Raw genomic sequence first — 25815 nt, 5'->3', positions numbered from 1 at the left:
TTAATTAATGGTAAACTTGCAAGTACAACCAGTTCCATATTCATTGTGTGCATGAAGTCCGTAGCATCAACTAGACAAACTGATATTGCTTTATTGGTATGGAGGGGGAATCACTCCAACAGAATTACAGCTATGAAGGAAAGCAAGGAAAAGTTAATTTCTCTTAAACAGAAGTATTATTTTCCCACATTCCTCTATGTTATTTAAAACTATCAGATGCTCATTACTTAGAGCACATCCTAAACATTTCTGTGGTTTGTGCTGACAGATCTGTGATCAAGCTGTGGTATTAGACTGCTGGTCTTCAGGACCGGCTCAGAGACTTGGGTGTACTCTGGTGTTGCAGAGCTGTGTTTGTTCTTTTGTGGATTAGATGAGTGTGTCCAGAGCCACGCATGTGAGGTGAAAGGAACTAGGGGTGTGCGTGTGTGTGTCTGTTTGGGTAAAGTTTTTCATAAGCTACTTAGTTTTCAATGGCATAATTTTTTGGCAACTTCCTTTTCTGTGTTAAAACCTGAGGCAAGGTAAAGAAAGATCCTTCTGCTGTCATTAATCACAAAGTCTTTTTTTCCTCTTTGTAACTGATGGTGAAAGAATCTCAAAACCAGACACGTCTTCGCCTTGATGTCTTCACACCCACAAAGTGTGCCCTGATAGAAAGCAAGCTCAGAGAGCCTCTTCTGGCTTATGTTGTTTAATAACATTGGGATTATATTCTCCTCTTTAATTAGCATTTCTTGAAACAACATCACTGATTCTAACTACTAGTTCTCATAGTCAGTTGATACAGTAAACCGCTAGTTCCAATACTGTATTATACTGAGACATACATTACTTTCTTAGATACATAGTTCTTTAATCTTTATTCCTTCTCTTAAAGATGGATATTTTTATTGTATGTTTGCAAAGCAGTAAAGGCTTAGTTCTGTGTGGTTTTCTTATATTTTTTTGTTTCCTTATGCTTTATGATTTTTGGTTTGTATTCTGCTAGTTTGTGTTTCTGGTTGCTGTTTTGTTGAAGGGATTTGTGGATTTTTTTCCTTTCAATTCTTTGTTAAAACACCCTTTTCTGCTGTAATTGTTTAGGGTAAGTGATGAAAAAGACGCTCGAGGTTATCTTCAAGCCTTGGCCTCTAAAATGACAGAAGAACTAGAGGCACTGAGGAACTCCAGTTTGGGTGCAAGAGCTACAGTAAGACTGTTTCCATATGTCAGAGGGGATTTTGTTTGTAAAAACACTAATTTGATAGTTTCAGCTGCAGTTTCTACCTGTCTGTAGTGTCTGTGTTAGTCAAAAGTTAGACTTTTCTAGAGCTTCCCTTCTGAATAACTGAATAGAAAATTTATTGTTTATCAATGAATTAAACACCAACATCTTTGTAATGTGCTTTTATCTATGTTGTTGTTCAAGTAGCTGGTTTATAATCATATATGAATTTGTTGAAGTGAATCTATACTTTGGGTCATGAAAAATTTAGTCTTGTGAAATGTGAATGTCCTCCATATGACTTGAGGCACATCCACACTAGAATTCACAATGGTTTTGAGATCATAACAGCGTAAGATGTTCATTTTGCCCATCTAATACTTGAGTTTAAAATTAATACTGCTAGTAACAATTCTTATTTTTTTTAGATTAATTTTGAAATTAATGAACTCTGACATTAAGAACATAATAGACAGAAATGTAATTGTTTGAAGTTAGTTCCATTCTTCAGTTTCGGCTTTACTTCCTCTTAGCCTTTCTTTTCCCTTTTATTATTCTTTGTTAGGACATGCCCTGGAAGATGCGCCGCTTTGCAAAACTGGATATGTCTGCAAGGTTGGAACTACAGTCTGCTCTCGATGCAGAAATCCGAGCCAAACAGGCTATTCAAGATGAGTTGAACAAAGTCAAAGCTTCCTGTATATCTACAGAGTGGTAAGACTGAATTGTTCTGACGGAAATTTACTGTGATACCTCCTAGGGAGTGTCATCAAATCTTGATTTTTATCTTGTCTGTCAAAATTTGATAATGAATGATGTGCCAGTTCCTTACATCCGAATGTGAAAAAAAAGACCATATGTCTCTTTGTGGTGTAAGCAGCTGAATACCAGACTGGGAGGGATCATCTGGTCCAGTCTTTCTAGGCATGGCATGACCTAGACTAGATATTCCAGTGTCCTGTCCAGCCACGTCTTAAAAAAGTCCAGTGTTGGGGAATCCACCACTTCCCTGGAGAGATTATTCCAATGGCTGGTTGTTCTCATCGTGAAAATTTTTTCTCTTGTATCTGATCAGAATCTCCTCAGGAGTAACTTGTGCCCGTCACCCCTTGTCTTCTCCATGTAAAGAGATTCCCTGTAAAAAGGGAATCTCCCATCTTCCTTGTAGCCACCCTTTAAGTACTGGCACGTGGTGATGAAGTCTGTCCTGAGCATTCTTTTCTCCAGGCTGAACAAACCCAGTTCTTAGGCTTTCCTCACAGGGCAAGTTCCCAGTTCTTGGATCATCTTTGTAGCCCTTCTCTGAACCCTCTTCAGCCTGTCCACATCTTTTTTTGAATAGTGGGGACCAACACTGACCTCAGTATTCTAGTTGTGGCTTGGAAAGTGCAGAGTAGAGTGGGATAATGACTTATTCATCTCTGGTGGTGATGCCCGTGTTGATGTAACCTAGCATCCTTGGGTTGCTGCAGCTGCACACTGTTCACCCATATTGAAGACTTTCAGAGGGGACAGTTTAATAATACAATCTCTCCTAGTTGTGTTAACAAGTTCTGATGCAAGCAGAGTTTGCTTTTGTGTCTTTAACATACTCTCTTCCATTCTGTTGATAGCTGCATTGGGTTAGCTGACAAAAATCAATCCTTGCGTACAGATTTGCACAGTAATAAGATGTGGTTGTGGAACATTATGAATTCTTGTATGCCTTCCTCTAACACATCCTCCCCTCCCTTTTTAGACTTCATTTAGGTGAATGCCTAAAGCAGGGATTAGTGGGAAGACATTCCATTTCTAGGTTTCCAAGTTCAGTCTAGCTTAGAGCGATTGACTTGTTTTACTACTTCAGAAAAGTTGTATACTTTCAGTTGCTTTCAGCTGGACAGAGCCAAGATTCAAATATGCTGTCTGTAAAGTGGGAATACCATGTCCACCTGACCTGGATGTTTTTCAGACCACATAACATGACGGGCAGCACTGTCGATCCTCTAACAGGATGTTTGCTTTGGTAGACAAGATGAGAAGTGTGATAGTAATGCGTTACCTATTGGCTGTGAATCAGCAAGCACTGGGACAACTAGCTATGAAGTAACTGAGGATTAAAATAGTTCAATATCATCTATGAGAATCACAGGCACTGTGAATTAACAAATTAAAAAACCCAACCAAAAAAAACCCAACAGTTTTAAGCATAAAACAACATGTGGTCTTTTTTTCTCATTCACAGGATACAGGCTCACAAAATTACTCTCTAATTAGAAACATGAGCCTATTTAATGAGCAAACAGGGGCAATTAATTGTTTTTTATGTTGGCTTGGGTTTTTTAAATACCATACTAAAGAGGTCCCAATAGATTTCTGAATTCATTCTGCATTTGATGACATCCAGAAGCTTGCTGGGCATTAATTTTTAAATAGCATGCAAAGATGGACTGTAGTGATAGGACAAGGGGGAATGGGTTTAAACTAAAACAGGAGAAGCTCAGGTTAGATACAAGGAAGAAGTGCTTTACTGTGAGGGTGGTGAGGCACTGGCGCAGGCTGCCCAGAGAAGTGGTAAATGCCCCATCTCCTGGCAGTGATCAAGGCCGGGCTGGACAGAGCCTTCAGTGGCATGGTCTAGTGTGAGGGGTCCCTACCCATGGGAGGGGGTTGGATCTTAAGCTCCTTTCCAATCCAAGCCATTCTGTGATTCTATAGACAAAAAAAGTGACTTGTATCTTGGGTTCTCAATATTTACATGTTTTTTTTTTGTTTGTATTCTTTTGAAGTAAATTGCAAGAAGCTGAGAAGAAGAACATGGAGCTGTTGACAGATATTGAAAGGCTGAAAAAGGAGACAGAAGAGCTTAGATCAGAAAAGGGTATGGGAACTGATATCCAAGTAAATAACATGTTTCACTTTGGTGGGTACATCTTACCAGTTGTCACCTTGCAAGTAGAATATGGTACTGACAGACTTTGGCATACAAAATGTGAGCACAACAATTGCATGTTAAGATGTACCCACAGCAGTTGCATTTGCATTTTTAACACGTACTTGTATTGCATTTCGGGCTTGTTGGTATGCTTGAACCAGGAAGCTATTATTTGAGTTGGAATTGCATTGTTTTTGTTTGGCATACCTGTGGTGACTTACTGCCAGAAAACTGTTACAAGTACAGATACAATTTTTTTTTCCCCTTTACCATGGGTGAAGGTAGCCAGACTCCAACACTGATCACAGTGGTGTTTTATGGATGTTTGGGGCCTCTCTGCACAGAGAGTAAACAACTGCCGAAGCATTCATAGCTTTCATTTGTTTTGTGGGTCGACTTTTGTTGATTGGCATTGTAACCACGCAGTGAGCAGTGTGGTCATGTTTGCTTTGCTGTGGTTTTAAGAGTATGTTCTGGGTTTTCTGGTGCATCTGTCTTAACAGTATTTCGCATTGTTGCTGGGAGAAAGGACTTTTTGGTAATTCTGAAATTAAAAAAGAATTCATTACGAGATGATAAATGATTTGGCTGATTCTTTCCAGTAGCTGTGTTCTTTGAATCTTATGAGTCACATGGGAAGAAGTGATTTTTCAGGCCAAATGGAATTACCTAATTTTCAGCAGGGAACTGTTTTGAACTCCAAAGTTTCAAAACCCTGCAACAATTGCTGCATAGGGATGCCAAATACTCTTCAGCCTCTGCAACCTAATGGCATGTCAGTCAATAATGTATTGTACATTCATCTCCTATATTCAGCCTCCAAGTGCTGGTTGACTGGTAAAAATAATACAGACCTATACAGAACATTAAAAAATGACTGATGCCAATAAGCAAATAAGATTTAGGGAACCGATACTTGTTCATCTTGATGCTTAGCACTGATACCAGGATTGTGCTTTTTCCAAGTCCTTGGCGAGGAGCTCTTGATAGCATCTCCCTGAAGACAACAGCTTTCACTTACAGATTCTTGAATTATGTTAAACATCCTGCATGGCTCCTCAACTTCTGAAGTCTTCCTTTGTGTTAAGCAATGTGTTAAGAATTTATAATTAATATTTTATGCTGTATTTTTCCTAGTGTTTGAGACCTTACCTTTTTTTTTGTGAAAATGGAGATAAACTTCTACTCTTTTCCTAAAGAAAAGAAAGGAAATGCGCTGTTTAAGGAACAGTTACTTATTACACTTCTTGCCAGTAATAAATTAATAAGATTCTACTGCAACTATTCAAATATTATTTTTAGAAATTCACCTTAATCCAAAATCCTTATCCTCTTTGGGCTTGGTTTTCTCTTATAAGAATAAATATTGATGTTTGAATCATGAACTGTATAGGGGATTCAAATTTAGTCAATGTACAGTGTTAGAGTAACTTCCTGTGTGTGGAAGTTGATTTCTAGGAAGGGATTACTTAGATTAGCACTTGAATCCGTTGCTCTTTATAAACGATTTCCAGAAACTTAGAAGGATGGGGGGAAAAAAAAGATTACTAGAAAAGATTCTGTAAAGCAGCAGGTAATTTGAGAATTGTTTTTAGTATTTTAGTGGGATTTCAGTGTATTTATGTTTTGAAGGGGAAAGGGTTCTTTATAACTCTTTGTTCACTGTGGGTTTTGTTTAGAGCAAACAAGGTGATATATCTAGTAAGAGCAAAACACCGATATTTTCTACGATAAGTAAGTGTCCTGTGATAGCATCAGTCTTTCAAGATGCGCACAGTCCTGGAGGCTCTGGTCATAATAAGTATAAATAGATGTGTCTGTGTGTATATGCATATAATATATATATATTCTCATGTCAGGAAGCTAGAATTTGTGCGCATCCGTGATTTATGAGCACCCACATAGCAACTTTATATTATGCGCCAAAGAAAAGAAGAAATAAAAAAGAAATATATCAGTTGGAGAAAGTTAAAATAACAATCAAGGTGTGCCAGCCTCTGCAGCTCTGGAGGGTGCAGCATTCCTGCTCTGCTTACTGGCTGAAAACCATGGAAATAGTGTATCTTGACAGAGACATTTGAAGCTTGCCCAGGATTGTATTACTCCTGGACATTTGAAAGTGAAAGGTAGCAGGCATGCATGGAGCATGGATCAAGGAACCTGTATTATTTGGGAATGCAGTATCTTCCCCAACCATGTTCTGTGCATTGCTGTGTAACCTCACTGTTGGCTACAGCCATCCCATTACCATAGGCTGTCCAGTGTGTAACTAGAGCTGGGTGACACCCACCGTGTTTGCCTCTGTGCCAGTGTGTCATGCACTGCTCGTTGCACATTAGGAATCTGTGACTTCTGAGTAACAGACAGGTGCTTATAGTATGTTTTCATGTTGAATTCACACCACACATATCCTACCTTGGAAAATGTTAATTAAACACAGGCTGCTTGCTTAGGGCATGTGTATCTGTTAAAAAACTCTTACTCTGGAAACCAAACCTGATGTGACAACTCCCTTCAAAAAATGTAGGTGGTTCAGGTGGATACTCAGAGCCTGATTCAGCAAGGCAAAGGTCCTCCATGAAAAGGTCATTTTTCTGTAGCTTAAAAACCTGCTGCTGTTTTCTAGGTGTAAAGCACCAAGACTCACAGAATTCTTTCTTGGCATTTTTGAATGCGCCTACCTCTGCTCTGGATCAATTTGAAGTAAGTGTACAGCTATTCTAACTCTCTGTTAGTCAGTGGAGCTACTGCTGTTACGTGCAGATTATATGCATATTCACTGAGAGTTTGCTACTGGTTTTGCCATATTGCTCCATTTATATTTGTGTATAATAATATGTGAGAATTGTTTGTCGTTTACAGTGCTGGCTGTCTTCTCTTGAACACTGGTGATCATAGTGATTTCTCTCTGAAACCTTGATTACAGAAATTCTCCTGGTTTTGTAGTAAACATGAAAAGTGTAGTTGTTGAAATGGCTTTTCTCTGTATTTAGAAAAATGCTAAGTACTGCAGATACTGGCCTCGTAAAAATGAGAGAAAACACATAAATAATCCTTGGGTGTATTCTGTGAAGTCCTTGGTACCATGTGTTTATCAGATGGTTTTCATTTTCTGTTCATTTTACACAGATCTGTAAAATCCAGATAATTAACATGCATCTCCTCTCCACAGATCCTAAATACTTAAAAATAAATCTGTGCAATTCCTGTGCCAGTTCTAGACAAAAGGCCACTTTAGGTAGAAAACCTGGAAGAAAAAACTTGAAATGACACTGTACATTTCCAATCTTCTGTTTTTAATCAACAGTAAGCAATGCAATGTCTGTATCTGAAAAGAACAGCTGGGGTGAAATATTGGTCAAACTGACTTCAGAGGGGACAAGGCACCTGTACAGTTACACACTGGTCTAAAATTCCCCCCTGTGTTTTTCATGATGGGTTTACAAGGTCATCACATGAACGAGCATAATCCCTGATGTTACTAATGTCCCCAGATATATTTTCTTTTCATTACACATTCATTAATTCATTGTTCTCTCTTGAAGTCCTCACATCAATACCATTTTTTTATTTGCTTTTGAATTACTTCTCTTATAAGTTACTTCTAATATAAAACTCCTGTTGGAGTGCAGGAATATTATTTTATTGAGAGAATGCTGGAAAAACATTGGGGTTTATACAGATAGTTTATTAATTGTCTGTGAAAGGCAATTAATGGCAACTTACTGAGGTATCTGTTACTGGCACTAGTTACTTACAGTTCTTTAGTCTTGCACTTTTATTTATACTGAACAGTTTTCTTCATCCATCTCTTTCTTTCTCTCTCTCTTTTTTTTCTTTTCACTGCTGTTTTCATTAAAATAGGATTCCTTTTCCTCCTCTTCATCCTCATTGATTGATTTTATGGATGACGTAAGTCTGACTTTTAAACCAGTAAATCCTCCAATAAGAGAGCAGTTGTTTGGTTTGGAATAGTCAAACATTAACACAGTCAAATCTGCAACTGCAGTAGAGAACAGACTTCTTATAATAGCATACTTACACCTATTTATATAGACAGATGTTAGATTTTAAAGTAAATGTTTTTTGTAGGTTAAGGTGAAGAATTATTATTTACAATCAGTTTTTCTAATGGGGAGCAGCTGCTTTTGGGCCTTATCTACTGATATGGCCTGTGGGAAATGGTTCCAAAACCACTGGCATGTTGATTCAGTTTAGTTCTATTGCTTCATATTATTACTTTATCATCAGTTGTTTCCAGTAGTTTTCTGATCACTTCAGTGAAAACTTTTTCCTTGCATACAGTTAATTTCTGTTTGCTCAAATAAAGAAAATATCTTTTTTAGTTTTTATTGTAAGAATATAGGCTAAAATATAACTTCATTATAACTGAAGTGAACTTACTGCTTTTTATTGCTATTTGAGATGCTAGTTTTCTGGCACTGTTCAATATTTAGCCTAGTTAGTTGCATAATAAGGGAATTGAATTTAAAGCTGAAAACTGACTGCATTATATTTCTTCCAGACTGAAGTAGTAGGCACATAGAAGTAAATAATAAGTTTATTAAAATCAGAGTATATACAATGCATATGTAGTAGGGAACTGTCCATTACAACTCTGTAGGTATATTGTGTGTGTATGTCTGTGTGTGCTTGTATATATGTGTATACACATTTATGTTTAAAATAGGATAGTCCTGTTTGCATTAAAATATAATGAAATTTATTCTAGAAATGGCTGCTGTGAGGGGTGTAACAGAGAAGGTATATAGTACATGGGCCTGTTGTATTGGTGGCATTACCTTGCACAAACACTGAAAGAATGCTTTTCTTCTAGATGCCTTTTTTTTCCCCCTAGATCAGGTATATACCTTAGCCAAAATGTGAAGGTACATCTTGGGTACTGCAGCAGGGAGTATTTGCCTGTATTTTTGTAAAGCATACAGAAAACTCTGTCTTGCACCAAAAAAAAACCCCAAACCACAAGTACTTTCCTGTCATGTTAAATCTACAATAAATGGATAATATTTATAACTTTATGGGGGTTAAAGAAGTGTTCTCTATGTTGCCTGGGTATTAGGAACACTTAGTGTGTAGCAGCAGGTTATTTCATATAAAGTTACTTTTAAAAATACCTAATACACCCTCCTAAAAGCCTGATAAAAGAGAAATAAAGTATATACATGGCAGAGGAACTGATAATGTTCTATTTTACGAGAGGAAAATTAGGAAAAGAAAGCTTTCCTGACTGCTATGTAGTTAATTTTGAAGGACATCGGTACTTTATTGTGTATTTATTGAGACATTCTTCTTCATGGGTCCACCCAGGTCAAATCTTTTCCAATACCCATCTTTTAGGTAAAACTCCAGGTATTAATGGCTATACTGTTGCATGTGAATGACTTCAAACACACAATCAAAGTTTCGCTGTTACATCTTCAGTCTGAGTCCCACAGGAGCAGGTTTTCCTTAGTTGCCTTGGGCACAGGTACATTTATGGACTGGGGTGGCCAGGGGCTAACGTCTCTTAACACCAGGGTGGAATTGTATCTCATCTACTAAAACTGCAGGAGAAGAGAGTGGACTGTTCAAAGATGGGTAAGGGTATTATGCAGGCAAATACAAGACTTGTTGAGCTACCTGTCTTTATTAGATAAATAAAGCTGATGTAGGTGTTAGTAGGCAAAAGGTGCTTTAATGCGGTTGTGCTTGAAGTCAGTTCTCCATCTTTCAAGTATTGGACAGTTACTTGAGTCATTCATAGAGAAATTTGTAACTGAATCATCAAAATTACTGGTTAATTTATGTTTAGCTCATTGAGTTGGTTCAATACCAAAATAATAGGCACACTTAAATGAAAATAAGGGTTTTAAAAATCCCTTCCCACTGAATTTGACCTCCATTCCCTTTCCGGTGTCTCTTTTTAGCAGTAGTTACATTGAAGGGCAATGTTTCTTACAGCATCTCAAGAAGCTCAGTTAAACCCGAGAATCATAGAATCATAAAACAGTTTGGGTTGGAAGGGATCTTAAACCTCATCCAGTTCCAACCCCCTACCACGGGCAGGGATACCTTCCAACAGGCCAGGTTGCTCCAAGCCCTGTCCAACCTGGCCTTGAACACTGCCAGGGATGGAGCAGCCACAGCTTCTCTGGGCATCATGTGCCAGTGCCTTACATTAAGGCTAAGGAAGAATTAGAAGTCCTCAGGTAGGACTTAAACAGTGCTGCACTATTGCATGGGTTTCAGGAAAGCCTCTCCTGTAATCAGGGGGCCAAGTAAATTTTACTGATGGCCTTTATTGTTCCTTCAGCCTCTGTGCTTCATGAGGAAGTGACAGAGACAGTGTAAAGTAACTTGCAGCTGCAGTTATCTAGCACTCTTTGCAAGATCTCAGATCTGTTTACCCTGTGGATGTGTAAGCAGCTCTAATTTTGGCCACTGGTGACATTTGGGTATTACTGGGGTAGTTATGTCTGCCATCCAAACAGTGTAACTGTATGTAGCGCTTTGTGAATGGCTGGAGTGAATTCCATTTTTTTATGAGGAAAACAGTAGTTTTGCAATTTCTACTGGAGAAAAGTAAAAATAGATGCGTCTGTAGCCTGCAGATGCCGAGCAGGAGAAGTGGTATCTCACTATCCAGAGGAGTAACAGTCACTGTTGGTTACAGCCATCCCTCCTGGAGAAGATACTTAGTGAGGTTGGCAGAACTGGTGCCTAAACCGTCATAGCTGTGGAAGTCCATGTGTTCATTATATCTTCTGTGCACGTGGTAGGGTGCAAAGGGAAGTAGGGATGGGTTTTGCTGTCCCTGTTTTCTGATTTTGGTAGGGAGGGAAAGTCCCTCATGGGCTCTAATATACTAATTTCTAAATCTTTGCTGCTGTTTCTCCCATGTATTGCAGGCTGTCTCTCAGTAATGTTGTCTAGGTGTTCAGTCTCCTGTGTTCACTACAAGTGTCTGATAATGGAAGTGCTGGATTTGATCTGGGTTTCTTGCCAGGTGGATCCTTGTGTATCTTGCTAGCTACCAGAAGCAAACAGCTTGTTTTATTTAAAGATGAATTTGGACTTACTTAATAACAATAAAATGGGATCCCATTTTTCCTTGGCAAAATTCTTTTTCCCACTTGCTAGAAAATGTTATTTTTCCCTTGTTATCAACACATTACAAATTAAAAACACATGTCTTAAATCCTCCTGCAAGTTCTCCTCGCATGCAGTCCCCATGGGCTTGGGCTAGATGAAACAAATCTGAACTTTGTAAATAAGCACAGAATAAATCATGTTCTGAATTCTCATTATTAAACAGAATAAGCCGTGGTGTTCTGTGGTGAGAGCCCTGCCTCTACTTGCACATTTGTAATTAAGTTTAGAATAATTCTGGTTCTTGATGATACTTTAAATTGGATATACTGTGCCTCCAAGAGATTGCTTTATTCACCCTGTTCACAGTACAGAGACACTATTATTTGATGTTATTAGTCTAATGTATCTGCAGTTCCACTGCTATTGTCCAGTGCAAAACTACACTTTAAAACAAATGTTCCTTCTTTTTTCGGATGTGTTTTCCCACTTGTTGCCCCAGAACATCTTGTTTTCAGAACCCTTGTAAAAATGAACATGTTTGTGTGTGTCTGAACACTACTTCTGGAGATGTAGAGTGACCAGTTCTGAGCTGATGTATGTGTCACTGGTTTTGTAACATATTCTCCTCTCTTTGTTAAAGCGCTCTCCTTCCTGTACTCCAGCTAACAAAGGCAGACGTGTAAGAGGCTGTCCTACTCTATGTGGCCCTTTATTTTTTTGCCTGTTGTGTACATGCCTTTGTTTAATGTGTGGATTGTGTACTTCCCTCATTGCATGTCTTGTGCTGCTGCTGCTGTTTGCTGCTGCTGCTGTGCTTTTTGTTGTTTTACAGCTGTGGGCTAAAAGCTTTTGGAGTATTTAATTTGGGAATCCTATAAGCAGAATATCACAGGGACTGGAGAAAATGCATTTAGTACATTCTTATTTCAATATCAAAGTTCTTTATGAAAGCTGGTCAGGTAGATGCAGGTTGGACAGGTGAGCTAGTGTTAAATGAGGACCTGTTTGTTCCCTTGCCCTTAGCAGAGGGCATGTGCTGAGTTATAGGTATTGCCTGTAGAAGGTAGAAATCTGGCATTTGGCATGTCATAGCAAAGGATAGAAAATACCACAGTACAGAGGTAAATATAAATGGGAAGTGGGGAACTGAGCAAATTGGAGAACGAAGGATGGCAGGAAGAATTCATACAAGGAAAACAGCTGTGAAGCTGGAAAGCTCTTTGATGTTTCAAAAATCAAGGTGGATTTTTAAACATGGTGTTATCAAAGCTTTATCAGACTGAACTCGTACCAGGTATGCTCTGTTTTAAACTCATACTGCTACTTCTGTATGTTTTAGACATGTATGATGATAGGAATAGGGAAGCATAAAAGTGTTTCCATTGAATGTTCAACAAATAAGCAATAATGCCCAACAGCTCTAATAATGACCAGTTCAACACATACCACTCAGTGTCTCAGGCAAGCTTACAGTAACTGCTTCATTTTGTCAACTGTGGCTCCCATTCCGAAGCTTGTCTCTCCTCAAGATGTGTTTATACACCATCCGGCTTTGTCTCAGACCTATACAGGTGATGCTGTGGAATCTGACAGGGCTATTACAGTTTGGTAGGAAATATTGAAATACACTTTTGATAATCCAGTGAATTAGTTTAAAACTAATTTTAATGGTGTTAAGATAGTCCATGTAAGCTTTTAGCCATACTTGAGTCAGGTTTTATATGAAGTTCTTTTCATTAAAGCAAGGAACCTGGAAATTACTTCAGCAGTACAGCTTAAGGCCCTGTTTCTGCAGTAAAGGTGGTGATTAAATTCGCTTCAAATTCTGTAATGGTAGATCAGGTTTGGTATGTTTCACAGGCTTTTTATGTTCAGAACTAAAGTAAAAAGACATTTGTTACTGGTTCAGCAGTTGTCTTCAACCACAAAGGCTTTGTAGCACATTCCAGAAGAGTTCTGTCATTCCTATCATGCTTGTATTAAATTTTTTAAGAGACACCATGAAAATTCTTTGGTATGCTGATGCTACTTTGAAAGGGAAAGCCTTTGGAGTATGTGGAAACATTTATGCGATGATAGATTGCATCTCTGAGTTTAACTTGGAGAAGAAAAGGAATGTCTGTTTCTTTGCTATGAAAAATTTGCCTTTGCCTGTAGTTACTCATTGGGCTTATTTTTTAATAACACTCTTAAAGTAGAATTATTGGAGGTTGAACAGTCCTTGGACTCCAAGTTATCAGATGTTTAGACTTGATTAAAAAAAGCTTAAAGTATTTGAAACAATGTTATGTGTCTGGGGATTTACTGCTTAAAGACATCAGTGTTTCTAACACTGGATAAAGCTAGCAATTATTACTTGCTTCTGATAAACCTGAGCACAGAATCTTTGCTTTACTGCTAGTTCTCACCTCAGTGCTTGAAACACATCATCTATGTGTAGAAAACAGGTGTATCCCAGGGTGAGAATTTTCTGGTTTCATTACAGAAATATTTGCAGGCATCTTAATATGTCTGAATTGATTTAGCTGGTGAGCATCCTCCACTGGATCGTTCTTTTGAAGGCTGTGATAAAAATAGAAGCCATCTAAATCAACTCACTCCTATTTTAATAATACTAATAATAATGATAATGGAAAAAGAAAAACCAGCAACTGCACCTGTTAACTACCATGACTGAGTTTCTGGAGAACAGGGCTGTATATGCATGTGCAAGATTGGCTTGGCAATGTATTTTATTCCCCCAAAGCAGTAAAGTTTGTGGAATCCTTAGTATGATGGCAATGCCAAATGAGATAAAAAACCCAACAAAAACCCAAAATACTGGAATGTTCAAATGCTTCCTGTAAATGTTGCTGCATATTTTAGCTGGTGTGCAAGCCTGCCAAGTCCTTAGCCATGGGGAGCTGATGGTAGCATTGCTTCAGAAAAGCCGTGCATACAGTGGAGCCTTCAGTAGGCCTCATGCTTTTACTTTTATTGTTAGTGGCGAAAAGCATCCTCATCTCATTACACTTTATTTTAAAATATATCGATCTACAAAACTTTGATGGGGAGATGTCTTATTTTCAAGGAAGAATTCTGCATTCTCTGGCTTTTCAGTTGGACTGACAAAAGCTGACTTGTTATTCAAGATACCTGGTTGTACCTATCTGCGTTGTTGTTCAGTGTAGTTCTGTGTTGGGCTTAGTTTCATTGTATATCAAGGACTAGGAAAATATTCCCCTGAAGAAGCTGTATTCCTGGTAAGGACGTCTTTGTAGTTCAAATGGGGAACAAAAACCCCCTTGATTCTCCACAAATATAACTAACACTAACCTCAGGAAATGGGTTGTTTGCTCTGCCTTTTCTCCTTATTTTTTTCTGAATATGTTTGCAGTGATTTACATGGGCTGTATGGGCATTCACTTCTAAAAAAATATCTGCCACCAGTGGACAAACCCCAGCAGTGGTTAGAAAATACCTATTTAAAATGCTGAATTGCAAGTCTTTTTGGGTATTTCTTGGGCCCCTGCACTAGCAGCTGTTATGCATGTGCTCACCTCTCAGCAGAAGCCTTGGTGTTCTCATATTCAATAATTTCCATTGCATTTTTGTCCTTTAATTAAGAAGTTGCTTAAAACTGACTTTTTATTCTCTCAGTTCTCTCTTAGGAATTCCACTGCTCCCATATCTTGTTTTGGTAAGAGTTGAGAATTCTTTTTTTAATGATGTCTTTGATTTATTTTTTTGGTTGTTGTTTTTCTCTCAACTTGTTCTCCTAGATTGACTCAGTTGAGAATTTTACATTGTCTAATACTCCGTCACGGGATGAAGATAGCAAGTCTCACCTTCATTCAAGATCAAGGTCTCCTTCTACAGCTAGTGAGATTGAACCAATTGAGGTACTTCACTCTTGATGAAGTTTTGTCTTGCTTTTTGTTTTTTAGGAATACTAGTTTCACTCATATAAAAATTGCCACTGCAGATCCTTTTGTTTAGAGTGAAGCTCACTCATTTTCAGCAAGACTATCTTCTGCACTAGTAGTGAACTGTATTTTGGGGAATGTGGCATTTCACATTCACATAGCTGATTGGTTAGGGATGGGAACTGTGGTGTATCAGTTACCAGATACAGTCTCCATAATATATTCTCAGTCATGAGTAATAAAGAAATGTTGGCACAAAGATAATGTTACGCTGTAGTTTGTAAGAACAGACTTCGGTGTCCTGCTGAAAGTCTTGTCAATACAAAATGTTAGTCAGCTCTGCAACTATCATAATGTATCCCCTCTCACTATTAAGAAATTTAACTCTGTGATTATTTTACATTATAAAACATTCAGTCAAATGTTTAAGGTAAAATTATTTTTGACATTTAGGAGATGAATCTTACACGTCATTTTTCCGAGCCCTTTCCTATGTTTGGGGAGGGGCTGGGTGGAATATTGTAGTGTTTTTACTTTATTCAAGCTACCCTTAATAGTGTGTACTTGATATCTTATTGATCCTTTGGGGACTGTGTTCAGGTTACAGATCATCCTCCCCGTTCAATTCACACACCAACCATGAGGACAGCATATATTGGATCGGGACTCTCTGCACCAAAGGTATTAAGTCAAGCATTCACACTTATTATATTGTAAGGGGGAAAGCATCACTCCTGAGCAACAGCTTCAGAGCTGTGTATCACAGTAATCTTAGCAGAGCTGCCTGGAAGGGTTGTTTATGTACAAGCTGGTTGCTTTCTAGTATTTAAAACCCTCATTCTTACATTAAGTGGTGTGACAAGTTGTACTAGGCATTCCCCTGTAGCAGCACACGGGGGCTTGATTATAGGAAAAACAGTAGTTTGGACATTAGAAAGACATAAATGAACCAGAACATGAAGAAACTAAAAAGAGAATTCATAGAAAATGAGGGTTTTCTGCATGTGTCTGACCAACCTGCCTCTATATTCTGCATACGATAAAATTGATATCACTGGGGACCAGTCTCTGCTTAGGAGGTCTGTGCTAATTAAATGCTTATTTTTGAGCAAAGGCAAAGAATAAGCCTAAAATTAACCCCTAGATTTGCATTTTATAAGCAGTGTAGAGGGAGTGCTTCAGTGCTGGACTGGGAGAAGGAATTCCAGTTTTTCTGTCGTCTGGCTTTTTACTGGCATAAATACTGATAATTTTTTTACATCAGTTGTTGAAATTAATTTTGCTGTTGGCCAAATAAGCCAGTCAGTGTGTGCTAATTCACAGTGAATTGTGTATATTCAAGCAAATGAGGAATAAGGCACAAGCTATTAAAGGAAAAAGTCTCTCATAAAAGTTTCAGAAGTGCCTCAGTGGCTTAGGGATCTTATATAAATATGTATATATTTAAAATATATACATAAAAAATACAGATCCGTTTCTCTGCTTTAATAAATGGCAAAATAGCAAAAGACTTAATTTGTGTAAAGGAAAGGAGACCGTTTTGTTGGCAGCATCTTAATAGATCAACTTAACTGATTTTGGTAATTTTACTGTGCACATTATTTAATTATTGCAGATATTTTCCTCAGTAAATCATGATTCTTTCTAATTTATTACATTCCATAAAGAGCCTTCTTATTTTATGATTGCATCAGTTTTTAAAGCAAAGTATTGTTTCCTGCAAGTTTCAAACCAAGACACCCATCTGCAGACAGAAAGCTTCCATTGTAACAGTAAAACTGTTATTAAATATGGATGAAGTCTGAGCCCTTAACTGCAACATCTGATGCTGTGAAAAGCAGGAAACTGAGTAAAATTTTAATATACCTACTCGTTAAAATAGTCTGCAAAGTTGTCTTATTTCAAATCACATTATTCAGGTTGTTTGAACAGCCTTTGTGTTCACCCTGGACTGTATCCTTTCTCCACCTAACAGTAGTTACTTTCCTGGGTGTTATTTCTAGAACAGCCAAGCACCTTCCTGGATTATATATAAGGTCTTTTTGTGAATCATACTACCATATTACATAGTCATTTAGCCTTGATATCATAGCATCAGCACTGCTATCCTTGAGGGGAGAGAGAGAATTAAAACACTTACTCATGTAGTCTGTGTTCCCAAGACCTAACAAGAAACCCTTCCAAACTCAGCTTCACCTACACTCTTGCTTTTAAACTGGGTGTTCTGAAATTGCCTGTGCCTGACACCATAAAACTGAACTCTGTCATAGATTTCTGGCGTGCAAATTAAAGTATGGTATTATTCTTTGAACCAAGGCAACAGTCCTTATAGAGGAGCATTGAATTTGCAGTTTAGGGAGGGGTTTGACCTTGACTGGCTGCTGGGTGCCCACTGAGAACATTACAAACACACCTTCAATTTCTAGAGTGTAATGGAATAATTTTGGCAACTTTCCTATCTGCAGTGGAAATGAACTCATGTTCTGAGGCAAGGTCCAGTTTCCATGGTTTCATTTACAGAGGATGGTTTAGATTATCAATAATGAGCACTGATAAGGAACCTTTTTCAGTGTTAGGAGCACGGATCTCATTTCAGTAAACACAAATCAGCTCCCTTGTTAAATGGAGCTGTGCACCTGTGTCTGTGAAAAAAATTACAGTTCTTCAGAAGCGTTACAGGCATTAACATCCTTGTCTGCTTGTTTTTCAGCCTAAAGCCCACCAGTTTGTAGTGAAATCATTTAATACACCAACAAAATGCAATCAGTGTACATCTCTGATGGTCGGTTTAATACGACAGGGCTGTACCTGTGAAGGTAAGCACTTGTGAATGCAGGAAGTGTGAACTGGAATTCTTAACAGAAGCAAATTGGACAGCAAATGTTGTAGTTTGATAATGCAGGAGTCTTCTGTTTATATTTTGAATAACGGAGTATGTTATCATGCTTCAGTCTTTTGACAGTAGAAGCCAAATGCTTTGAACATCTTATGTAACAGATGACCCAGTTATCTAAGAGCATACTTATTCCAGCTGTGATAGAAGAGCTTAGTTCAGTTTACAGAAAATAACAATAAAGGGCCACAGTCAAGTATGCTGACAGCAGCTTTACTTTCTGACTTGATGGGGAACATGTAAGACAGCTTTCCCTTTCAGTACCAGTTTTGCTTCTTGCCAGGACTAATTTATTCTGGGATTGTATGTAAACAGAATGATATCTATCATTTTGAGGAGCTTCCACCTTTTTGCTTGCTAGCAAAGCTGGGTCTTGAGGAAATCATAGAGATTATCTCAGTATGAGCTTCTGAACAGGCTCTTTCTTACCTGGGTGAAACCAGACTCTGTTCATATACCTCTGAAAATCAGAAAATCAGAATTTAGAGCAGATGAAAGCATGAACTGCTGCTGTGCACAAACTCCCATTTCTGTCTCAGTGTAGCAAAGTTCAGTGAAACCGTTCAGTTGTTGGTCAAAAAAAGAGACCATTCCTTTATAAATATCATCATTATCATAGATTTTGAATTGCACAAGAAAGAACGATTAAATCTCTTTGTTTCTCCTCCTCTTTACAAGTATGTGGATTCTCCTGCCACGTGACCTGTGCAGACAAGGCTCCTGCAGTATGTCCAATCCCTCCTGACCAGACTAAAGGACCTTTGGGAATAGATCCACAGAAGGGCATAGGAACAGCTTATGAAGGACATGTCCGAGTAAGTATCAGGTAGCTACATTTGGGGCACTTACATTAAATTTGTTGTTTTCCAGACCTGGAATTAAACTCTTTATCGGAGCATTAGGGTGGAAATGGGTTCAGTTTTAACTTAACAGTTTGGAAACTAAGACCTAAATTTCAACAAAGCAAGACTTAGCATCCTCTGTTGGCCATTGTGCTTTGAGTTGGTCTTGTTCGGTCCATCTCTAGAGACCAGACCATCTATGAGGGCCTGTGAGTTTTGGGGTCTTTCTGTTGCTGCTGGTACTATCTAGGGTCATTGGTGTGAATACTTGTGTGTAAACACTATCAAATTATTAAACATATTTTGGGCCATATTCCTGTTGACCAACTAGAGATCGGTTTCTTTGGACAGAGCCTTGGGTGGCAAGGTTTAGTGTGAGGTGTCCCTGCCCATGGCAGGGGGGTTGGAACTAGATGATATTAAAGTCCTTTCCAACCTTAACTCTTCTATGATTCTACGATTCTGTGATTCTTTCTCTATATTGGTTAATTCAGCTTTGAATCAGCTTGTGAATAAGAGCAAAGAATCTGTAGTGCTATGGATTTTTAAAGCCATATTTTGTGGTGTCTGTGTGGCTGTGTTTGATGCTGACTGCACCTCTGCTACAGGTTCTGTTGCGTAACATTATCACTGAATAAAAGCTTGTCAGCCTAGAAAAGAGAATTGATTTTTGTATTGTGTGATCTGTGATTGCATGCAAGCTTACAGAGAGTTGATGGGAATTTGTTTTGTTAAAGGTACCAAAACCAGCTGGAGTAAAGAAAGGCTGGCAAAGAGCGCTGGCAGTGATCTGTGATTTTAAACTCTTCCTCTACGATGTAGCAGAAGGAAAAGCATCCCAGCCCAGCGTGGTAGTGAGTCAGGTCATAGACATGAGGTAAGCGCTTTGGTGCTCAGTGTGAGCTTTTCAGAGGCACTGGGAGGGTTTTTTCCTGTTTTTTCTTTCTGTGAAATCAGTAAGCAAGCTCCCAGGCTTTTAAGAAACACTGTGATCCATGTTGAGAGCCTCTGATTTTCCAGAAAAAGGCATTATTAGCAGCTAGCCTGAACTTGTGTGTCCATATGTGGCAATTCAAACTTCTATTACTACATCATGTGCCAAAATGCATCTGTTCAGCTGTGTAGAAGATCTGCAATGAACAAAGAAGGAAAATACATTTGTTTGGGGTTGAATAGAGTTTTGGAAGATGCAGGAATTTTGTTACAGGGTAAAACTAATGCAAGTTTTGGTTCAGAAGGGCCTAAATAGTTTGTTCCCTCTTCAGTATTACTGAAATACTTAACACTTAACATAACGACTAAGCAAAGCTCACCTTTGTACTAGGTGGGTTTATCCAGTAAGTCTCAGACAGCTGTAGCTTATAGCTTCGAGTGAGTTTGTGTTTTTATGAAGGTTGGAGAGGTGTTCTTGGCCCAGGTTTATTTAAGTTTCACTATTTATTGCTTTTTAAAGAGTTTTAATTTAAAGAGAGAAACCCCAGATTCTCTGAATAGATTCATCTCCATCAAAATTTACCAGGAATTAATTATGCAACATTGCATTTGGGAGTTTGATTTGCAGATAGAGAAGAATGATTTTTTTAAAACTAGATCTCAGGACTGTGTTGATGTGTCCTTCACAAAACAAAGCTACTGGCACTATGGAAATATAAGTGAAAACCAAACATAGATTTTACTCTTTAACTCTTTTCCAATTGTGTTTGTGGTCTCCATAAGGGATGAAGAATTCTCAGTGAGTTCTGTCTTGGCCTCAGATGTCATCCATGCAAACAGAAAAGATATCCCCTGTATCTTTAGGGTAAGTATAATGTCTTGAACCTAGTAACCCAGTAGTACAGGGCTTCACAGTGTGGTGTGCGTTCACTGACAGCTTATTAGTATTTTATTTCCTTCACAAGTTCTGGCTGGGTGGTATCCATGGCAGCAGCAGCAGCAATGCATAAGGATCTGTACATAATATCATTTTTGTGCTAAAAATAGCACTGGCACATTTAAACAAGGTCTCATCTCCCCTTTACCTGGGTTTATTTTTTTTGACCTTCACAGTAATACATCCTTTTCTCACCCTCCTGTTAGTCATTTGGAATTCTTCTTGTTCTTCATGACCTTCTACATGTTCATTTCCTAAAGTTGCCTTCTGCTTTACAGTTTAATTCGTTGTTATTTCTGAAGCCTTTGTTTTATGTATTTTCTTTGTATACATGCATTGGATCTCTGAAAACTCTCATTCATCAGGTAGTCAGTACAGAAATCTAGTGTAAAATGCTCATCAAAATTTATGTTTAGTATCAGGTTTTTGCCATCATTGGCTTTTTCTAATATTACATTTACTAGATATTCTACTGAAGCTTTGACCTCAATGAAATACTTTCGGTGTCCTTATCAATTCATCTATCATTTCTTTACTACACCATTGTATTTCATTCTTGTTTTTCCAGCTTTCAAGCTGTTCATTATTCTGCCTGCTGAGTGAAGATAAACCTGCAAAAGAGGCTTTCATTTTTATCTATAGTAGCAGTACCAAATACAAGAAAATGATCGTAGATCATTCTTCCATAAAGACCATTCCTACCGCATTAAATTATTAATGAAAACTGTTGGTCTTAAAGAATACTTTGTAAGAAATGCTTTTCATTATAAATTGCTTTGAGAAACAACTGACTACCTTATTTAGGGCAGACATTTCAGGACCTTTTCTGAGTTACATCTGCAGATTTTTCTGCTGTGTGTTCTTGACTGAGTATATTCTATTAACTAAGGCTACATTTTCCCATTCTTGGTTCAGACAGCTACTTACAAGAGTGCTTACAGGCATTTGATATCCTTGTAAAAATGATCATGAATTTGTTTACCTTTTTTTGCTTATGACTTAAAATGTGTATTTTAACATTTTCCAGGTTACAGCTTCCCAGCTCTCTGCATCCAGTAATAAGTGTTCAATCCTGATTCTAGCAGACGGTGAGAATGAGAAAAGCAAGTGGGTAGGAGTGCTGAATGAATTGCATAGGATCTTGAAGAAGAACAAACTCAAAGACCGTTCAGTCTATGTTCCCAAAGAAGCTTATGACAGCACCTTACCCCTCATCAAAACAACACAGTCAGCAGCAATCATAGGTATGAAATGAATAAGAAGAAAAATGGGTATGCTAAAAGCATGGGGGTTTTTATGCAAGAAACCCTCATGTTAAATAGCATTATATACCAAATAGAGTAATGCATGGTGGTTTTATCCCATATGGAAATGCATATGGGTTTAGGAGAAGTATAGTTCGCTGTCCAGTACTTTTGTCAGATCTTTAAGAATATTTCCCCCTATTCACACTTTTTCATAATTATGAATAATTTTGAGAATTGGGCATTATTTTTCTGTTATTCTATATACATAATTGCAAAACTGGGCAAAACTAGTATTATAGAATGGATATAAATCACTGACTTTACAAAATGCGCTTGTGGGACCAGAGAGAATACATAAAAACACAAAATCAGTGAATGAATTTAGTAATTTTAAGTGCTGCAGCATAAAATATCTTAAACTAGTTATTTAAGTAATTAAAATATACTGTAGTTATTTCAAAGCCAGTATTACACTTAAATGCTCTGAATGGTTTGTTAAAAATGGTATTTCTTGCAGTTACCTCTTTTAACAGGAAATTGAAAGACTGGGAGGTTACCAGTGTTTGGTATATAAATGTGTTGGGTTTAGCTTCATATTTGTTTATTTCAAGATATTAAAAACGTGTCTCTGTTAATAGGAATTTTGACTATTGCTGCACAAGTTTTGAAAAATAATTTCTTTTATTTATTTTTTTTTAATCCCCTGAATATCACAGACCATGAACGAATAGCTCTGGGGAATGAAGAAGGGTTGTTTGTTGTGCATGTCACCAAAGACGGTAAGAGATGAGGAACTGGTAGTAATTTCCCTAATATTAAATAATTGCAAAGTGACTTTGTAATCCCTTTTTTTTCTATTGGTGTCCTTCATTTTTCTTAGTTTACTATATTATCAGCTGGACAAGCCCATGGAGAGCTGATAATCATGAAGGGTGGTGTGTGTGTGCGCTCTCTGGTTTGGGTATCCTTTCAAATGAGAAAGATGAGCATCTGGAATGCAGTTGAAGGTTTTCTTCCCTTGTTTGACGGAGGCTCAATACTGAATTCAGACCAGGTTGCTCAGGATTTTGTCCAGTTGGGTCTTGAAAGTCCCCAAGGACAGAGGTTCCATAATCTCTCTGGGCTGCCTGTTGCAAATAATTCTCACAATGAAACATTTCCTTCATATTAGCTAGTAGGAACCTCCCTCATTTCAGTTTGTGACTCTTTGTCTCCCCTTATTCTGCTGTGCACCTCGGTAAGGAGCCTGACTTGATCCTTCCTGTAACCTCCACTGTGGTGTGGGAAATGAAAACTTTATGTTCAGTATTGTAGAGAGATGTAATGACAGATGCCCAAGCTAATTGAATAAGCAAGATGTTTAACTATACATTTGGCTCTTTGAGGGTTTTCCTTTATTCAGTAATTTGTGGCTATAAACTGGTTTTGAGATAAATACTGAAATGATACAGCAGTTGTTACTGCATTGAATCTTCTCCTCTCTTCTTCTGATGGGGCAAAGCCAAAGGTCTGTCTAGCATTGCCACATCTGGTATTATTAAGCTACATGTTTTGATTGTGTACATTTTAATATTGCAGGGAAGCAATAAACGGGGTTTCTTGGCTTTCCTTGGTAATTTATCTTAACAAATATGTATTTTATGAACAAATCACACTTCAATATTATTTACTTGGATTTGGGGGGGTTGTTTGGGGTTTCTTTTTTAGAGATCATCCGTGTTGGTGACAATAAGAAGGTTCATCAGATTGAGCTTATCCCAAGTGAACAGCTCATTGCAGTGATCTCAGGACGGAACCGTCACGTGCGCCTTTTCCCTATGGCTGCCCTGGATGGAAGGGAGACTGAGTTCTATAAGCTGGCAGAGACAAAAGGCTGTCAGTCAATAGTTTCTGGACATGTGCGCCACGGAGCTCTTACCTGCCTGTGTGTAGCTATGAAAAGGCAGGTCCTCTGTTATGAACTAAATCAGAGCAAGACGCGCCACAAAAAGATCAAGGAGATCCAAGTCCAGGGCAATGTCCAGTGGATGTCAGTCTTCAGTGATCGTCTTTGTGTGGGCTACCAGTCCGGTTTCCTAAAATACCCCCTTCACGGAGAAGGCAGTCCATACAGTCTGCTCCATCCAGATGACCACACACTCTCATTTATCTCGCAGCAGCCAACTGATGCCATCTGTGCAGTCGAAATCTCAAGTAAAGAGTACCTGCTGTGTTTTAGCAGCGTAGGGGTTTACGTTGACTGCCAGGGCCGAAGATCCAGACAACAAGAGTTGATGTGGCCCGCAACTCCATCTTCTTGCTGTAAGTTGCTCTGTGTATCACTGTATTTGCTGTTATTCATTGAAGTGATCGCTGCTTTTATTAATTTCCAGAGGAAGTGAGATGCAAGGATAATTACCTGGCAGGTAAATGAACGCCCTCAGCATCTGTCAGCGTGTTTAGTCTAGTCAGAGGGTTTTATCCTCATCTCACTTATGCTAGGCTTGACAAAGCTGTCACTGACTTGTACTGCTGGAACATGAAGAGGAATCAGTTCTAAATCTGATGTCCACTTTCTAAACACATGGCCTGCTCTCTAAAACAGTTGAAGGCCTCAGGTCCTACAGAGGCTAATGGGAGCTACGCATTCACTACTGCTGATACAGATAGGACTGTTGTTATTTAAAGTCTTAAAATTCAGCTGTACTTTGGCTCAGCATTGTGATTCAACCTTTTGTGATGCCCAGTCATCAGGATCTGGTATTTGACTTGCCTTTCTTAAATGGTGCTTGTTCCTATTTAATGGGCTGGGGTTTTTTTTACATTTTCTTTCCTTATTCCATCATTATCTCTTCCTTGGCAGTTTCGTGGACACTCTTCTCATTCATCTCCTCTCTTTGCTCTTTAACAAAAATCATTTTTAAGTTCCCCGTCTGTTTCCCTCTTCCCTTCTAAAATCCAATGTATGGCAGGCAGCATAGATAATATATTTCGTAACCTGAAGGGAAATACTGTAATTTTTCAAGATTTATGTTCCCAGCAAGAACTGTAAAACATTTATTGCACACTTTTTGAAAGCTGGGGTTTTGTCAGTTGGAGGGAGGAAGAACTCTGCAATGCCTGTCATCTTCTTTTTAATGTCTTTCTGAATGCAGATAAAGATTAGCCGTGTTTGCCCTCGGAGTATTTGTGCACGAGCCCAGTCTTAGGTTGATTTTTAGCATGGTCTACCTTCTTACCTGTGAGAGCAGTACAGTCACTCTGAAGTTGAGAAGAATGTTTCACCTTGCTTGAGTGAAGCCCCTTCTGAATGTGGAATGAACAACTTTCACAGGCTCTATCACTTCTGGGTTTCAAGCAAGAGTGTGATAATTATACAGGACTCAAGAGAATGGATGAATCGAAAGATTTTTGTGATCAGTTGAAAATCAGGCATTTTCACATGTAGTTCTTCTATACTGGTCATTGATATTTGTGAAAGATTTTTGATTGCCTCAAACGAGGTGATTTGATGTTAGTGCAGTTCAGAATGGAGGTATAATTTGTAGCAAAACCTGTTACATTGAAGCACAAATTGGATGATCTTGCTAGTCTTGGCAGACCATGGCAGTCTTGTTGCTGACATGGAAATACTGAATTCTGCTTTAGAAGTGGTCCCAGTGGAATAAATTTCATCCTGGGGAAATGTGCCAGATGAGTAGCACGAGAATTCTCTTTACAGTCCAGAAAATAAGAGAATTAAAGCTAAAAGGAAGCATAAAGATTTTTATGACTGTGTCACAGTGCTTAGTGCCGACTGATGTTCATTTAGTACCTGGTCCAGAAACTAAGAGCTCAGTTCATTCAAATGACAGTTATTAACTAAT

The 25815-nt window shown here is 38.3% G+C and overlaps 1 protein-coding gene across 8 annotated transcripts in view; it reads left to right on the top strand.

Moving 5' to 3' along the window:
- CDC42BPA (CDC42 binding protein kinase alpha) overlaps positions 1 to 25815 on the top strand; it is a 175361-nt gene that overhangs the window by 130205 nt on the left and 19341 nt on the right. For 5 of the 8 annotated variants that reach the window (XM_061350508.1, XM_061350510.1, XM_061350511.1 and 2 more), the window contains exons 19-32: positions 1087 to 1192; positions 1773 to 1921; positions 3976 to 4067; positions 6748 to 6824; positions 11854 to 11892; positions 14975 to 15094; positions 15719 to 15799; positions 17829 to 17934; positions 18690 to 18826; positions 19591 to 19730; positions 20570 to 20651; positions 21751 to 21967; positions 22687 to 22749; positions 23678 to 24271. In XM_061350508.1, the coding sequence (XP_061206492.1) occupies positions 1087 to 1192; positions 1773 to 1921; positions 3976 to 4067; positions 6748 to 6824; positions 11854 to 11892; positions 14975 to 15094; positions 15719 to 15799; positions 17829 to 17934; positions 18690 to 18826; positions 19591 to 19730; positions 20570 to 20651; positions 21751 to 21967; positions 22687 to 22749; positions 23678 to 24271 (2003 nt within the window). The remainder of the gene's footprint in view (positions 1 to 1086; positions 1193 to 1772; positions 1922 to 3975; positions 4068 to 6747; positions 6825 to 11853; positions 11893 to 14974; positions 15095 to 15718; positions 15800 to 17828; positions 17935 to 18689; positions 18827 to 19590; positions 19731 to 20569; positions 20652 to 21750; positions 21968 to 22686; positions 22750 to 23677; positions 24272 to 25815) is intronic. The other 3 variants (XM_061350509.1, XM_061350514.1, XM_061350515.1) reach the window with 2 other exon arrangements.

This window comes from Neopsephotus bourkii, unplaced genomic scaffold (assembly GCF_033783945.1).
Source record: "Neopsephotus bourkii isolate Nb327-2 ecotype Australia unplaced genomic scaffold, CSIRO-AGI_Nbou_v1 NB_518, whole genome shotgun sequence".
NCBI classification, from domain to species: domain Eukaryota; kingdom Metazoa; phylum Chordata; class Aves; order Psittaciformes; family Psittacidae; genus Neopsephotus; species Neopsephotus bourkii.
This window is presented reverse-complemented; position numbering and strand designations above follow the sequence as displayed.